General features: G+C 48.5%; 2 protein-coding genes across 2 annotated transcripts in view; both read right to left on the minus strand.

Annotated features, from left to right (window-relative positions):
• The window catches only part of slc12a6 (solute carrier family 12 member 6), a gene marked incomplete at its 5' end in the record, with an annotated part of 20,188 nt that extends 5,351 nt beyond the window's left edge, over nucleotides 1–14,837 (minus strand). The window contains 17 exon segments of the mRNA XM_084487464.1: nucleotides 575–694; nucleotides 696–750; nucleotides 1,172–1,229; nucleotides 1,598–1,696; nucleotides 1,994–2,158; nucleotides 2,531–2,725; nucleotides 3,044–3,171; nucleotides 3,633–3,874; nucleotides 4,195–4,325; nucleotides 5,560–5,614; nucleotides 6,055–6,201; nucleotides 6,908–7,036; nucleotides 7,756–7,850; nucleotides 12,133–12,409; nucleotides 12,411–12,413; nucleotides 12,951–13,049; nucleotides 14,679–14,837. Coding sequence (XP_084343590.1) covers nucleotides 575–694; nucleotides 696–750; nucleotides 1,172–1,229; nucleotides 1,598–1,696; nucleotides 1,994–2,158; nucleotides 2,531–2,725; nucleotides 3,044–3,171; nucleotides 3,633–3,874; nucleotides 4,195–4,325; nucleotides 5,560–5,614; nucleotides 6,055–6,201; nucleotides 6,908–7,036; nucleotides 7,756–7,850; nucleotides 12,133–12,409; nucleotides 12,411–12,413; nucleotides 12,951–13,049; nucleotides 14,679–14,837 — 2,157 coding nt within the window.
• Nucleotides 14,838–15,011: 174 nt separating this feature from the next.
• On the minus strand, nucleotides 15,012–16,150 carry nop10 (NOP10 ribonucleoprotein homolog (yeast)). The gene is made up of 2 exons (XM_084487307.1): nucleotides 15,996–16,150; nucleotides 15,012–15,604 (listed from the first exon to the last, which is right to left on the minus strand). The coding sequence occupies exons 1-2, from the start codon at nucleotides 16,047–16,049 to the stop codon at nucleotides 15,464–15,466; spliced, it is 195 nt and encodes a 64-aa protein (XP_084343433.1). The 5' UTR covers nucleotides 16,050–16,150; the 3' UTR covers nucleotides 15,012–15,463.

Below are 16,150 nucleotides of genomic sequence, written 5' to 3' on the forward strand. Positions count from 1 at the left end.
TATGAGGTCCTGTCTAGCTCCTTATGTCTTAAAGGAGACATAACAGTCTGTACTATGAGGGTCCTGTCTAGCTCCTTATGTCTTAATGAAGACATAACAGTCTGTACTATGAGGTCCTGTCTAGCTCCTTACGTCTTAAAGGAGACATAACAGTCTGTTGTATGAGGTCCTGTCTAGCTCCTTACGTCTTAAAGGAGACATAACAGTCTGTTGTATGAGGTCCTGTCTAGCTCCTTATGTCTTAATGAAGACATAACAGTCTGTTGTATGAGGTCCTGTCTAGCTCCTTACGTCTTAAAGGAGACATAACAGTCTGTTGTATGAGGTCCTGTCCTGTCTAGCTCCTTACGTCTTAAAGGAGACATAACAGTCTGTACTATGAGGTCCTGTCTAGCTCCTTACGTATTAAAGGAGACATAACAGTCTGTTGTATGAGGTCCTGTCTAGCTCCTCTGGTAGAGCCCGGCATCAACACCCCTACCAGGGTTAGGGGTTGTCTTCCGCTGTCAGAAGACATGCTGCCTTATTGCATTGCACCCCGTGGTGGTGGGAGACTGTAGGAGAGCCCTCCTACCCTGAGGAAGGGGATGATGTTGTCCTTGGCGATGGCCTGGAGGAGGCGGGGCGCGCCCGTCAGCGACTGGAGGCCCGCGCCGCACGTGGAGAAGAAGGAGCCGATCACGATGACCCAGGGGGGAGGGCCAGGCCAGCGTGCCGACCACCAGGTTCCCCTTCACAGAGTCCCCGAACCTGCAGGGCCACACGGGCGGACCCCAGGGTCAAATGAGTGCGTATCCATGACAACCGCATCCACCGCGACGCTATAGTGGCCACACTATAGTGGCCAGGACAACGTACGAGTCATCTGTATCAAATGGATCGTGTTCAGTTATAGGATATATATATTTATATATTTTATCTATATATATATATAGATCAGTGAAAGTTGGGATACAAATCCAGATCCTAGTGTAGAGAGAGAGAGAGAGAGAGAGAGAGAGAGAGAGGAGAGAGAGAGAGAAGAGAGAGAGAGAGAGAGAGAGAGAGAGAGAGGTGGAGAGAAAGAGAAAAGAGAGAGTCAGAAAGGAGGAGTAGAAAGCCAGGACAGAGAGAGACATGACTCAACGTTGTCTCTATTAAAGCAGTGCGACTGTGAGGAGGTCGTACTGACTTGTCTCGGAGGACGACCCCGTCGATGCAGGAGCCGAACAGAACCACACTGCTCAGGTCTGGAGGGAAGACACTCAAGGACAACAACCGGCTCAAACCAGTTCTCACTCGTTTCAGGGTTTGTTATTTTTTTGTTGTTCAAACCAGGTCATTTCTAGTGAAGAGTCGTCGCTCTTCATCTAAACTACATTTTAAGCCAAACAACCAAACACAATTGCATTGGCTGATGACATCGGGGAAGGTAGCGTCCTGATTGGCCGATTGGGTTGAGGACATAAGAGAAGGTAGCATCCTGATTGGCAGGCTGGAAGATGACATTAGAGAGGGTAGCATCCTGATTGGCCGGTGGGGTGAGGACATATGAGAAGGCAGCCTCCTGATTGGCCGGTGGGGTGATGACATCAGAGCCACCTGATTGAAAGGATACAGACCAGGGAGGTGGTGAGGATGGCCAGGATGGTTCCTATGGGGATGGAGCGCTGGGCGTCCTTCAGGTCTCCCGACCGGTTCGAACCGGCCATGATTCCTGGGGGAGGGGACGTCGCACAATGAGCTCACTGTTCCATCAAGCACTCCTCAGTCGGCCGGCAGGTAACTCTGCTGGAGTGTTTGTTCAGAGCACAGCGTGCCTTTCTCAGGTCCATAGGTGATCTCAGTCGTCCGCGGCAGATTTAAGATGAGATTAGATGGACACTTTATAAAACTCTCTCAAAAATAAAATTCAAAATAAAAGCACAAATAAACAGCAACAACAACTGAGGGCACAGATGAGGCAAAACGCCACAATGAGTGAAGAGGACCACAAAACAGGTCAAGTCCATACCCGTGACCGACGGGAAGAAGATGCCAACCAATAGCGTGAAGGAGGTGGTGATGTCAGCGAACACGTAGGGCCTCCGATTGGTGGCTGGGGGCGACGCGTGAGTGGAGGGGAGGGACGACTTCTCCAGGACCTCCCCCCTGGTGAGGTACGTGCTCCACAGGTTCTCTGTCGACCAATCAGTCAAGACGTCACTCTACTTGACTCTACTCGACTCTACTCTATCAAACTACTTTCTTACGCTGCGCAATTCAACATGACGCAAATAAAAGATGCCAAACAGTTACACGAATGTTTTCGGACAAAAAATGAAGGCGTGTGCACACTACGGTGGGTAACACTTAAATATTTATTTTTCGCGTTAAGAAGTACAAAGTTACCCAATTTTTTGTGTCTTTATTTTCCTACACTTTGATGAACTTGGTTGACAATCTGTCGTCGCACACGTGTACATGTTCTCGCACACGCACACACACACACACACACACACACACACACACACACACACACACACACACACACACACACACACACACACACCTGAGATGATGCCGCTGGCCAGGCCCGGTATCCCCTGGATGGCGGTGAGCTTGCTGTGGGTGAAGAAGTCGTCGCAGGTGGCGTTGAGCTCCTTGCCCTCGCAGAAATGTCCCCATAGCGACGTGGTCTTCTCCGCCGCGGCCCCCGGGCCAGGGGTCAGGGAGGTCACGGCGGTCGGGAAGGCGGTGGCGTTTTCTAGTCAGGAAAACACATGTTTGTTTTAATTCACGTGATTCAATGTTTGTTTGTTTTTTTATCAAGTAATCAAGGATGATTTCATTTTTTGGTAGCGTCGCCATTCACTAATTAAGCATTTTTTCAGAATTCCTAAAACGTAATCTCTTTCATATTGTATCTGTTCCCAACTGCATTTCTTCCAAAATGTATTTGATCCAATTTGTATTTTTTCCAATTTGTATTTAAAAACATTATTGCAGGCATTTTACTTAAGCAAGGTTCTGTATTCAAATTTCTCCAAGTAAGCCTTTGCGTGTTACTGGTGGGTTCACCCACCACTCATGAAGGTGACGTTCCCGTCCCCTTGCTCCATTGTTTCTGTGGGCTGCACCAGCACTGTCTTGGCACATCTGTTGTCATGGAGAGCGTGCCCATTGACGGTTCGGTTCCCCAACATACACACCCTGTGGCCGAGATAGAAGGGATCCCATTGGTCAGTGGGGAGAGTGGGGATCAACACCATTGGTCAGTTAAGATGCGAGTCCTACTTATGGATCACAGAATGTCAACTCAACAAAATGTGAGTTACTTTAGTTACGCCAATAAAAGCAGCATTCATTCATTTCTGGCCACTAGAGGACAGTAAACCTTTTACGATTTTACACAACAACAAAGAACAAATCTCAGAGTTAGTCGGAACTACAGGCGGTCAAGGCAGACAATTCAGCCATCAAGCAGACAATTTTAGCCAAAGCGAATTACGGGGGAATTCAGATACAGCACACCTTTCAAATCCTACGGGTCACTTTTAAACCCTTCTAATCCAATAGCTTTTCGCTCCGGGTTTCAAACAACAACAACATCGACGCTGGAAGTCCGACTGACGCGGGGGGTCGGCATGCAGACATTCTGGGCGCGCACTCACGAGAAGTCCGGCGGGATGAAGGCGGAGACCAGCGCCCCGACGTAGATGGAGAGGATGGAGACGATGACGCACGCCAGGAAGACGGACGCCAGCTTGTTGACGTACTTCACGCCCACAAACACCAGCACCGCCATGAGCAGGAGGCAGATGGAGCCGTACACCCGCATGTTGTTCAGCAGGGCCGCGCCCTCGCCCTCCGGCGCGCTGGGGATGAAGATGGCCGCCTGCGGGGCGATGTACATCTGCACCGGGGGGGGGGGGGGGGGGGGCAGGGAGGGAGGAGAGGAGACGCCGTCAATGTGGAGGGGACAGAAAGGGCAGCCATTTTAACGACAGGTGGGCCATTACAAGCCATATCATAAGCTGTTGTTTGGTCATATGTGGACCTTTCCGTGTATTGAATCCTTTATTATTATCAAATGTGTGTCGTGAAATCTATACAGCTCTTAAGTCAAGCAATTTCCCTCGACCGCCCTAATATGCAAATCATGCAAGCCCAGATAGGGCCCCGTGCCGGTGGTTGGGAATGACGATGTGTTGATGATGTGTTCTTAGGCCATACCAGCAGGATCTCGATGGCCCCCAGGATGTACATGGCCCCGGCGAAGGTGGTCCCCAGGTAGAAGCAGAGGCCCACGGCCCCCCCGAACTCTGGGCCCAGAGACCTGCTGATCATGAAGTAAGATCCCCCCGCTGGAGAGAGAGACATAGGAGCAGAGAGGAGAGAGAGAGAGAGAGAGAGAGAAAGAGAGAGAGATGCATAGGAGCATAGTGGCGAGACACACCCAGGGGCAGAGTTGAGCGGGAGAGAGAGAGGTGGAGAGAGAGAGAGGTGGAGAGAGAGAGAAAAGTAGTAAGAAAGGAGAGAGGGAGCAGAGTGAAGAGAGAGAGAGTAGAAAGACAGGACAGAGAGAAACAATATGTTGGAGAGAGAGCGAGAGCATGCATTGAAACAGGAAAACATCACGAGAGGACGAAGTAGAGGAGAGCAACGTGGCAAAGGTAAAAGAAAAGCACAGAGATAAATAGATGGTAAGATGGTGAATAAAGACCGAAACAGCATGTGAGTGAGAGACAGAGAGAACGAAAGAAAGGAGACGGACAGTGAGAAGGAAGAACGACCGAAAGAAGAAGAAGAAGAAAGAGAAAGAGAAAGAGAAAGAGAAACAGAGCGACAGAATGAGAGAAAGAGGGGGAGGAGAAAAGGGAATACAAAAACAAAAACAGGCAAACAAAACAGGGAGTAGGTGAAGGGATAGAAGAGACGGTGGATGATGGGATGAGGAAGGGAGAGAGGGGAAGAGGGATGTGTGGTTAGTAAAATTACTATGGAGACGGCTGACATAAATTAAAGCTAGTCTCTGTGAGGAATAAGAGCGATGGAAAACCGTTCAATATCGATCTTCCATTGTTATCACTTCTGTATGCGCGATTAAGAGCAATGAGGTGACTTTTATTCTGAAAACCAAGCGCTGTACAATGGTCTTCAAGGAGTTAGAATTGAAACCGAGGGAAGTTTCAACTAAACCAGGAACGGCACAAAGAACCTGAAGACTTCATGATTGAAAAGTGAACTGAGGGATGACGTCTGTTAAAGTAAATGTTGAATTATCTTGATGAGTTAGTGGAAGTTATGAATTACAAAAACGTCGCCGGACGATGAGGTTTTCAGAGTTAAAAAACCACTAAAAGGTTTTTAACGTTCAGCGAGACAGAGAAGCAGAGGTGGATAACAGAGAGGGACAGGGCAAACAAAAATAACACGTATTAGACATGAATATACGAACAAATATATAAAAGGTATATCCACACACTCAAACAAAACCCAGATATCTACTCCGATGCATACTGTGCACACACACACGGAAACACCAGACTGTGAAGTCACGTTAACACACTCAGTCTCCGTCTAGTGTTGGGAGGTTACCTGGGACCACTCCATTGGTCGCGATGGCACTCATAGATATGGCTGTTAACATGGTCTGGAGGGAGAGAGACATAGACACAGAGACACAGAGACAGAGAGACAGAGAGAGAGAGACACACAGAGAGAGAGAGAGATGAACATAAAGATTAACTTGTGATTATCATTTGTGTGTACGAGTGTGCGTCCGCCATATGTGTGAGTGAGTGAGTGAGTGAGTGAGGTAGTGTGTGTCTGTGCGTATGAGTGAGTGAGTGAGTGAACGAGTGTGTGAGTGAGTGAGTGAGTGAGTAAGGTAGTGTGTGTCTGTGCGTATGAGTGAGTGAGTGAGCGAACGAGTGTGTGAGTGAGTGAGTGAGTAAGGTAGTGTGTGTCTGTGCGTATGAGTGAGTGAGTGAGCGAGCGAGCGAGCGAGTGAGTGAGTAAGGTAGTGTGTGTCTGTGCGTATGAGTGAGTGAGTGAGCGAGCGAGTGAGTGAGTGAATGAGTGAGCGCTCACACAGGAGCAGCAGATGAGGACGATGCAGAGCGCCTGCAGCACCCCCCCGGCCCCCACCACCCAGGTGAGCCGCAGGAACAGGATCACCCCGAAGATGTTCTGGAGACACGGGAGGTACACCCCCATGAAGGTCCCCATCTGGGGGGCCTGGAACGCACGCACGCACGCACGCACACACACACACACACACACACACACACACACACACACACACACACACACACACACACACACACACACACACACACACACACACACACACACACACACACACACACACACACACAGTTCACTCAGTGGTTCCCACCTTTGATCCCATTTGTAGGTCATTAAGGCCATAAGGATTAAGTGATAATAAATAACAATAAAATTATGTTATACATGTTGACCAAAGTCCTAGTTACATAGATTAAAGGCGCGTGTGCGTGTGTGTGCGTGTGCGTGTGCGTGTGTGTGTGTGTGATTTCAGTCCACCATAAAGCAATGGTTCCAACTGACTGTTGAGCTCACTCCACGCAAACCCACAAGCCTTCAGTTGATTCCAGTCATTTGGTTTCTGGAGGTCACAACCAGTTTCAATTCATCACAGCCAGTTCCAGACAATTGACGTTTGCTTCAAAACAGTCTCAGCCCCCAACCGCCAGTTTTTAACAGTTTCAACCAGTATCAGTTTCAAACGGTTTCGATCAGTTTCAACCAATCTCAACCGGTTTCAGCATATCTAGCCTACACAGCATCCCGCCAGTTCCTGTCCATTCCCACCAGGAGTGACTCGGTTCCAGCCATCTTCTGCTGGCGTCAGTCGCTCTCGCTCTCAGCCCGTTCTAGGGGCCCAGGCGCCGGGCGGCCGTACCTTGCTGGCCTTCCTCTTCTCCCCGATGCTCTCGGCCTCCTCGTGCTCCTTGGCGCCCTGGGTCAGGTTGGTGTAGTTGGCCAGGCGGTTGAGCAGGGAGGACACCTTGGGCCTGGTGTCCATCTCCTCCTGCAGCGGGGCGGGGCCGCGGGGAGGAGCGGAGAGTTAAGAGACGGTTAGGGAGGAATTTGAGATGCCGCCATCCGGATCATCCGCTTTGAACTCCCACAATTCAAAACCAACAAATGCGCTCTTTTTTTTACCCGCAGCCACTCTACTTCTAAATTTAAGGATTCAATTCAGAAGAAACCTAAATGAAATTCGAGAACCGTAGATTACACCTCTCACACTTTTGGATATGCAGAGCCTCGGCCCCCATACACCCCCCCCCCCCCCCCCCGTCCTTTTTTATTTTTATATTGACTATTTTTTATATTGACTACTATTTATTGATTTGATGTGATTTGTATACTATCTGCTGCACAACTAATTGCCCCATTGGGGGACAATAAAGTATTTTGAACTTGAACTTGAGACACAAACAAACCCAAACACACCGTAACCTCTGAGAAATAAAACCCAAAGGGATTCTGCATACAGCGCAGACTTTTTCTTTGACGTCATTGATCTAATGATAGCATTGATTGAGTCGTAGTCCCGCTCTGGGCCTGGTAACGCTACAATCGCCCTTTTGTCCTCATTTGGTTGCAGTCCAACCTCTCGACAGGAAGATAAATAATGGGAACGACCATAAATCGTTTGATATGATTTTGACACTTGGCCGCGTGGCTCGGGGCCGGCGGGGGGGGGGGGGGGGGGGGGGGGGGTGGGGTCCCAGGGGCCCATACCTCGAACAGCGCCAGGTTCCGGTCGTAGAAGTCATCGTCGTCCACCACATGGGAGTTGTTGATGTAGACGCTCGACATCTTGGAGTTCCCATCGCCTGCACGCCAACACAACCACAGACGGATACTGACTCTAGTTCTGTTCCTTTATGACATGCATGTGGAGATAGTCGTGAAAGGGATTCGATCCGGCAACCTCTGACACAGAACCACTGTCCCGAAGCCACCAAGACTTCCAAACATGTGTATTTATGAACGCTTAATAGTAAATATTGCCAAACGGCAGCCATCATTTGTAATTGGTGTAATAGGCCCCTTTGGCAGGGTAAACACAGGTGAAAGTGAACCAATGAGTTACGGTCCCGTTCTGTGCGGGTGTGTCACAGCCACCCCACATCAGGGCCCTGGACCACATCAATGGAACAGGGCCATGACAATAATGTTAATAATAATAGTAATAATAATAGTTATTAAATACAACTGCAATGACGTGGCTGTTGGGAAACGGGCCTGTAGGTAAGATGTGGAACCGTCCCAGGCTAAAGGGACCTATAACCTATACTGGGTGTCCCAGCCAACTTAATCTTCAATAAGTGAATGAATGTGCTAACTTTAGCTCCTTTATGCCTCACAGCAAGAAGGTCCTGGGTTTGATCCCCGGGATGGGGGGGGGCAGTAGACCCTGTGTCGTGCAATGACTAATCAAGATTCTCTCTCTCTCTCTCTCTGGAGAGAACTCTAGAGTGCTTTGTTGGCATGGGGAACGATCTCTCTCTCCACCACACAGTTCTTCTATTATTTGCCAAGTATTGCAGTTCGGACACACACACACACACACACACACACACACACACACACACACACACACACACACACACACACACACACACACACACACACACACACACACACACACACACACACACACACACACAGTCAGCAGAACGTCTCCAGATCCTGAATCAGCCATCTCACTTCCTTTAAACGGCACACACACGTCACACGTGCGCACACACACACGTGCGCACACACACACGCACTCTGGAGCACACCCGCACACGCTCGGCCCAGCATGCTGACTCAGTGGTGGCTATCGCCCCGGCGATGGGAACCTGGACAGGTGTTGGGACACACACTGCAGAAACCCGCCGCACGGGACGGAGCCTTCACACACACACACACACACACACAAGGGTAGAACTAGTTAATGTATCTAAAGAAAAGTCACATTCACAGTGTGGACCATTCATGGAGTTAAAGGAGACCACAGCCAAATCGCGTTGACCTCACCTGACGTTTTTTCAAGTTTACCCATTTGTTGGGACAATTGTGCTATTGTTTTTATAATGCAAAAAAGCAACAAGTACAACGATGTCTGCAAGGACGACGCCAGGGGACCTCTGATCAATGGGCGTGTAGCGGAGTTTAGTTCTTTCCAATATTTGGGGCCGGCTTCAACTGACACTGAGATACTGTACAGTTGAAGTACACACAGACAACAACAACAAAACAACAACAAACTCTCACACAAACATGTATACACAAACCATCTATGTTTATTTACTCACTTTGGCGCCTTTATTCGACAAAGTAAAGAAGAGATCCATCTAAGAAGTGCACCTGAGGGCCACATGTACACGGTATGGATCACGTGTGAAGCACGCGTTGGGCCAGTCTGACTGGTTGGAGGAGTGACTCTGTGTTTGGTGATGACGGGTTAGAGGAGTTCATGGCTTCCTGTCTGTCTCCTGTCTGGGGGGTGGTGACCAAGCTTTGTTCTCTCTGCGCGCATGCGCGTGTGTGTGTGTGTGTGTTTGTGGATAATGTATTGTTGAAGGACCAGATATACGACACGTGTTCTTGAAAACTTGTTAGGTTTGAGACCGTACCCACACACACATACAGCACTGTGAACACTGCACACACGCGCACACACACACACACACACACACACACACACACACACACACACACACACACACACACACACACACACACACACACACACACACACACACACACACACACACACACACACACACACAGTTCATCTCTCAAAACAAATTAGAAACATGAGATTGTTTGTAGTTGCTTTAGGCGGAAAAGCACTAATGAACAGGCCTCTAGGCACTGCAAAACATGAAAAGCATGAAACGCCCCAATTATAATGTATAAGTCGCTTTGAATAAATGGTGTCAACAGCCAAATGGCTATATGTAAATGTAGGACGTTTGTTATTATTCCCCTGTATATATATTTTTTGCATTTTGCATTTTGTACTTTTGCACATTTATACTTTGTTTTGAACCCTTATTCTATTGTAACACAGTGTTTGCTGCTGCTGGAAGTGCAATTCCCTGAAGGAACCTTCCCAAGGGATTAATAAAGTTCCCATCTATCTATCTATCTATGAGAGCGAATCCCAGTCAATTCCCTGCTCAAAGTGCCGAGTCATCGCCAGCCGTCCTCCACAATCACTGGCCTGGCCGCCTCAAACGGGATTTGTACCCACGAGACGGTTGCCGCTTCTGCCTACATTATGGTTGATGTGTAACGTGTTCCCCGGCCTGTGTCCGTACTCCAGACAATAATTTGCAGAGCAGATCAGGTTTTTAAAGGACCCTTATTGGACGTCGATGAGTCATTACGAGCCGTTTCGAAATCAACCCCATTGTGACATCCTAAGTGGATAACAGCAGACGGATAAAAGCCTACTCAGTAGAAGTTCACTGCACAAGTGGGCTGATCAATCCTCAAACTGTAGATCTGGGTGGACACTCCCACATGTGATGTCACTAGTGGGGTGGTGACATCACATATGGTAAAGGAGGGGGCCTTCAATGTGGTCAGTACTGCGTTGCTCCATCCTGCAACACGATCGCAGCTGTTTTACAAGAGTGTGTGTGTGTGTGTGTGTGTGTGTGTGTGTGTGTGTGTGTGTGTGTGTGTGTGTGTGTGTGTGTGTGTGTGTGGTAACAGGACTTGACATCTGACAGCTAGGTTGCCTCAGACGCAGAATCCAAAATATAAATCAATATATAATATATATTATATATATATATATATATATATATATATATATAAATAAACACACCAACAAAGAAGAACAAGCTTCTGTGTGAGTGTGCTTGACCTATCAAACGACACCTGGTCTGACCCTGATCTACACACTCAAACAACAACTATCTTCTCAGAGAATCCTATTCTGTCTGCTGGAGAAAATCAATATAAATGCACAGTAAAAACAGAAAAATAGCAATGGATGTATGCAGAAACACATATTCTCTCTCTTTGTTTATCTATATGTATCTGTGTCTCTCTCCCCATATGTAGCTATATGTCTCGATGTATGTTTATATGTATCTTTTATATATATATATATATATATATATATATATATATATATATATATATATATATATATATATATATATATATATCCCAGAGTTAATATATTTCCCCCTTCTTTATCCTTCCTCCCTACATGTCTCTCCCCCTCTTTATCTTTCCCGCTCACGCTCTCTCTCTCTCTACCCCTTGCTCTCTGCCTCTACCTCTCTCCCTGCCTCTACCCCTCTCCCTCGCTCTCTCTACCCCTATTCTGCTCCCCCCCTCTCCCTCCCTAAATCGCTGTGCCATTATGCAGTGTCCAATAGGATTACTCAGCCAGATGTCTATAAATGGAAGCTTACTACTTACAAACCCATGACACATCCTTTACCAGTCACTACAATACAACAGCTTAAGGTGGATCAGTTAGCTAGCCATGCTACGCTGGCGCTAGCCCCTTCAATGCACTGCCAAACAACGCAGTTAGCGGAGAATGGGAGCTAGCATTTCAAGTCCTGAAAACTCAAAGTCAGTGGCTACGGAGGTGCTGAGACTTGCCCGGGTCTCGTGCAATGGGCATGACTGCATTCAGGAGACAATGGACAAAAATATAAGCAACCTTCGCCTGGCCAATGGCTGAATGGTTTTGCGAGGGAGCGAATTGGAGTCCTGCTCGTCACGGTTGGGAGGTTTTGGGCTGATGGAATGCGGGTGAACACCAAGGGAGTGACATAAGGCGCTAGTACTTTCAGTACTTCCACTAGTGAAATACATTAGTTCAGCCAAGGCATACGTGCAAGATGGGGGATGAGCAAAGCCCTAGACTCTTCCAATCCTCTCCCTCAGTGTTTCTACACGGATTACATTCAGTGCACAACCGTCTCTCAGAAATGGGATGAACAATAACGTGTCGCCAACGGCAACAACAACAACAACAACAAAAGCAACAACAACAACAAGCACCCCAGTGACAACAGACAAACAACCCCTCAGAAAACCAGACCGGACAACCCCCCCCCCCCCGTGTGTGTGTGTGTGTGCCGCCCTCACCTTGGTCGGCGGTGCTGCTGTCGGGGGTCTCCCCGCCCCCGCCCCCGGGCAGGTTGCTGGAGGCGGGGCCCCCGGAGCCCTCGCTGATGGGCTCGCTGCGCGTCACGCTCTCCCGGGAGCCGAAGCGCACGTGGCCGGCCGAGCGGGCGCTGAGGTCGGGCGAGGCGTCCGGCAGGTCCTCCGCCTTGGTGGGCGTCACCGTGAAGCGCACCGACGCCATGGCGACGCGCTCGGGGGTGTAGGAGGGCGAGCGCGGCGGCGGCGGCGGCGGCGGTGGCGCGCTGTTGCAGAGGAGGGGGTTCAGGGACAGTGCAGGAGGGTTGGGGCTTGGGGGTGGGGGGGGTTGGGGGCTACAGTGCTAGGCTACACTAGGATAGGGGAGGCCGGGTTAGCCTAGGGCCAAGGCCAGGCTACGCTGGGAGGGCTAGCCCGACGAACGCTAGTCTAGGTTGTTAGGCTGTCTCCCGGGTAACCGTCATGATGTTAAGACGGGTTCGAGAAGGTTCTACCCTGGGACGGTGCGTCCTCGTCGCAAGAAGCTGTTGTGTTTCTCAACAGGTGGGGGTGGCCATCGTTAGCCGCACACCCTGGGTAGTATGTACCGCCGTGGATGCGTTCCAGCCCTGGGTAACTGATCCCTGTACTGGGTACACTGCCAAAGGTGTTTGTTGTACTGACTCTGTGGCGATGTCGCCTGTTTCGATGAGCACAGGTTAAGCCGCTTTCCTATGTGTGGTTGGTACTGCACGTCAACGCTTTACGTGTGCACTGATCACATTATCAATCAGGTGTAGAGTGAAGCATCGCCAACTACGTACCGGACTGGCTAGACAACCAATTACTATAGTTTCAGTGTAGAATGGACAAAGGCCTCCTGGATACGGACTGTACTGTACGTGGTTGACGCTAGCCACTCTCTAACCAAGGGTAGTCGTGAAGCACCAGACAGGCCAGACACAGAGGATCAGCATGGTGCAATACAGTCCAGAGGACAAAAGATTGGGAATTAAAGAAAAGAAACGGAAAAGAAATGGGACAAAAAGGACACAAAACAGAGCAGAGGCCGTCTTTAACATTCAAAGCCGGAGATAAGCTGCATGTTACTGTTCACCAGCACTCCAACTCAGGTCTTAGGACAGAATCCTGTGCTGTTTAAATGAACTAATCTGTTTTGAATTGTTCACCAGTAGAAGATTTCACTAATGATCCACCACTTGAACTTTTCTAAATGACACGTTTCATGATCCGATTCGTCTAATACGTTTCATCCACACAGAGGAGGCGCATCGGTGCATCCAGTTCTCACACACGTGGATAAATACTACGTCAGCAGCACAAGCCACCGGAGCACATTCCCCGCATATTTCTGCCAAAATTCATCATGTCTGTCAAACAATAACCGCTTGTGTCCATTGTTGTGGGCCCATGTATAACGATGACCGTTAACCAAGTGAATATTGTCCCCGAGCGAGAACTGGAGCTTTATTTTTTTTGTCTTCCTTTGGTTGAGTTCATAATTTAATTATTATTTAAGAGCGGTTCCAACCGGTTGGGCTGCTATAGTTGCGGAGGCGAGGCAGCTCAATCCTGTTCTCACACTAACTGCTCCTCGGTCAGAAGCGGGCAGTGGATAAATACACGGAGGTTTGGACGGGAGTCGCCTTTCATCCCCTCAGCCCAGGGTGTCCCTTTATGAGGGCGGAGGGGCGTGCGTCTGTTTGCAGAAGCGCAAAAACAACGCACCGTCCATACAATTACACACCAGTGGGCTTTTCTTCTCACGCAAACGACTCTTGAACTGGTTTATCTCGGATACATGCAGTACCGTGTACCGTGTACCGGTTGGCCAGTAACCAAACGGACGCTCCTAATAAATAACCTTAAGTAATGTAGTGGACCGTGTGACAGCTGGACTGGTCAATATCAGCGATCGGTCCATATCGATGTGGCGGACTTCATGGGCTGAACATGAGATGCGAGTGCGACAAGTGCGATGGCGCTTTCAACAATATTGACTATAGTTCTACCAGATATACATACTGGCGTTTTGGTTGTACTAGTGGTGTCCCAGCATTTATAGCACATCAGTTATGTGTAACGTTAATGCTTCTTGGCTTACATCATGCGACCCATCATAAGCCAATTATGGAAGCCATTAAGAAGCCGTGTTGACGCAACACACGAAACTCCTGATATCAAGATAAAGCGATGTGGACGGTGTTGTGGTCAGGGGAAACATGCTGTTCGGACACAAAGACCTGCGGCATGCGCGTCAACATCGCCTTATTATCCGTCCTCGCCGGGCATGCTTCGCTCACACCCGCTGTGGTTTAAAACACGATCACAAAGCCAGACTGGACACGGTCCGCTTTCCCATTCATGTCACACGCAGATTTTGGATTACAACAGTCCACGGAGACTTCCAGCAGCGGTATATTGTGCGGCTAGGCTAGCGTGCTCCCCTCCACCGGGCTCCCACTGACAGCAGACCCTAAATATACACACTCCGCACGGCAGCCCGTAACCCCCGCGTTAATAACACATACCTGAAGTTCGTATTTATGCAGACATCTGTCATTGTTGGCCTGTTGGGTCACATCTGGGAAGGACTGGCGTGACACCCAGATACTGTCGGCACTTTGTGTCCAACATAACCGAGCGGGGCGAGCGGCTCGTAACACACTTCCGGTTTCCTCGCTGCGCATGCGTCATGGCGATCGCCCGGTGGCGCGAGTTGTGATTACAGTATTTTTTCAAATTAAATTGGTATTGTTCAATTCTATTTTTATTGAGTAAACTCAAAAATGTAAAATGGGCCAAACCAAATGTATCGTTACGGGTAATTAAGGTTATATTAAAACGATGGGTGTTTACAAATGTACGTTGACCATACAAAATACTTTATTTACACAGGAGGGATGAAACAAAGTTAAACGGTCCAACATTTGAATGTCTAACACAGATTAAAGTAAAAACAACCACAAATAAAACGTCCAGTCTCTTACCGAAATTCACCACCCCTATGAACAAAAACAACCTAAATTTGCCATTTTGATTTGGGTTGTGTGGGTAAGGCACAACAATTAAAACATTCACTGGAGTCAACTGGATTGGAATAGTCCAACTTGTTGAGAAATAAAAACAAGAAAAACACAATCTAACGTTAGCTAAAGATTGGTCAACACTCCAGCGAGGAAAGATCTTGTTGGACGCCTCCAGTCAATGCATCTTCTGCGGTCAAAGTCCACAATGTCCTTTATCATGATGTCGTCCAGTCTCCTACGGGGGCCCCTCTACAGGATGGGGCCCCTCTCTTGTCGCCAGCCGGGATTTACAGGATGGGTCGCGGCTGCTGGGTGAGCAGCAGACCGAAGCGTTTCTTCACCGTCACACGGTGCCTGGAGAACTTGTCGTCCGGCGAGAAGCGGGCCGGGTGGGCAGAGCTGGTGGGCTTGCCCAAGAGGTCCGTTTTCTAAGGAAGACATAAACAAGCGTTTCAAAATCAGAGACAAAGTAGAGGCATAGAAACACGTTTCTTCTTGCATTGGTTACTTTTCAAAACAATACATCCTATTATTCTTTGAGGAAACACGTTTTGAAACTCGTATGACACCATAAAAAGACACATTTACGGACTAGTCGGCGTTAAACGATTTCGATGTTTCTTCAATAGCCATTCTTTAATTTCATGAATAACGTCCAACGTTTGGCTTGAGGGACCAATGCTACAAGAATGGTTATATGCCCTGAAAAACCGCAGATCAGTCTCCACATAGAACCTCCAGCCTAATGTTGTGTACATGTGTGTTAGCAGACTGGTCTAACCGTTTCATTAGTAGCAGGTAATAAGTGAACCCATTTACCTTCAGAGTGTAGACTCTGGTGCCGCTTTCATTCAGATAAAACTGCAGGAACATCTTGGGAGGATCAAAGTTTACACAAAGTGTAACTTTAAGAACTCGGATGATTGGAGTAAAAACTGGCGATGATCGTCTTTGCAAAACACGTGGAGCTCTCG

This window comes from Micromesistius poutassou (assembly GCF_964030765.1).
Source record: "Micromesistius poutassou genome assembly, chromosome: 23".
NCBI lineage: Eukaryota > Metazoa > Chordata > Actinopteri > Gadiformes > Gadidae > Micromesistius > Micromesistius poutassou.

Coding starts and splice junctions, on each gene's coding strand:
- nop10 (XM_084487307.1), bottom strand. CDS start 16,049: ATGTTCCTGCAGTTTTATCTGAATGAAAGCGGCACCAGAGTCTACACT. Junction 15,605..15,995: donor CCAGAGTCTACACTCTGAAG/GTAAATGGGTTC, acceptor TGTCTTCCTTAG/AAAACGGACCTCTTGGGCAA.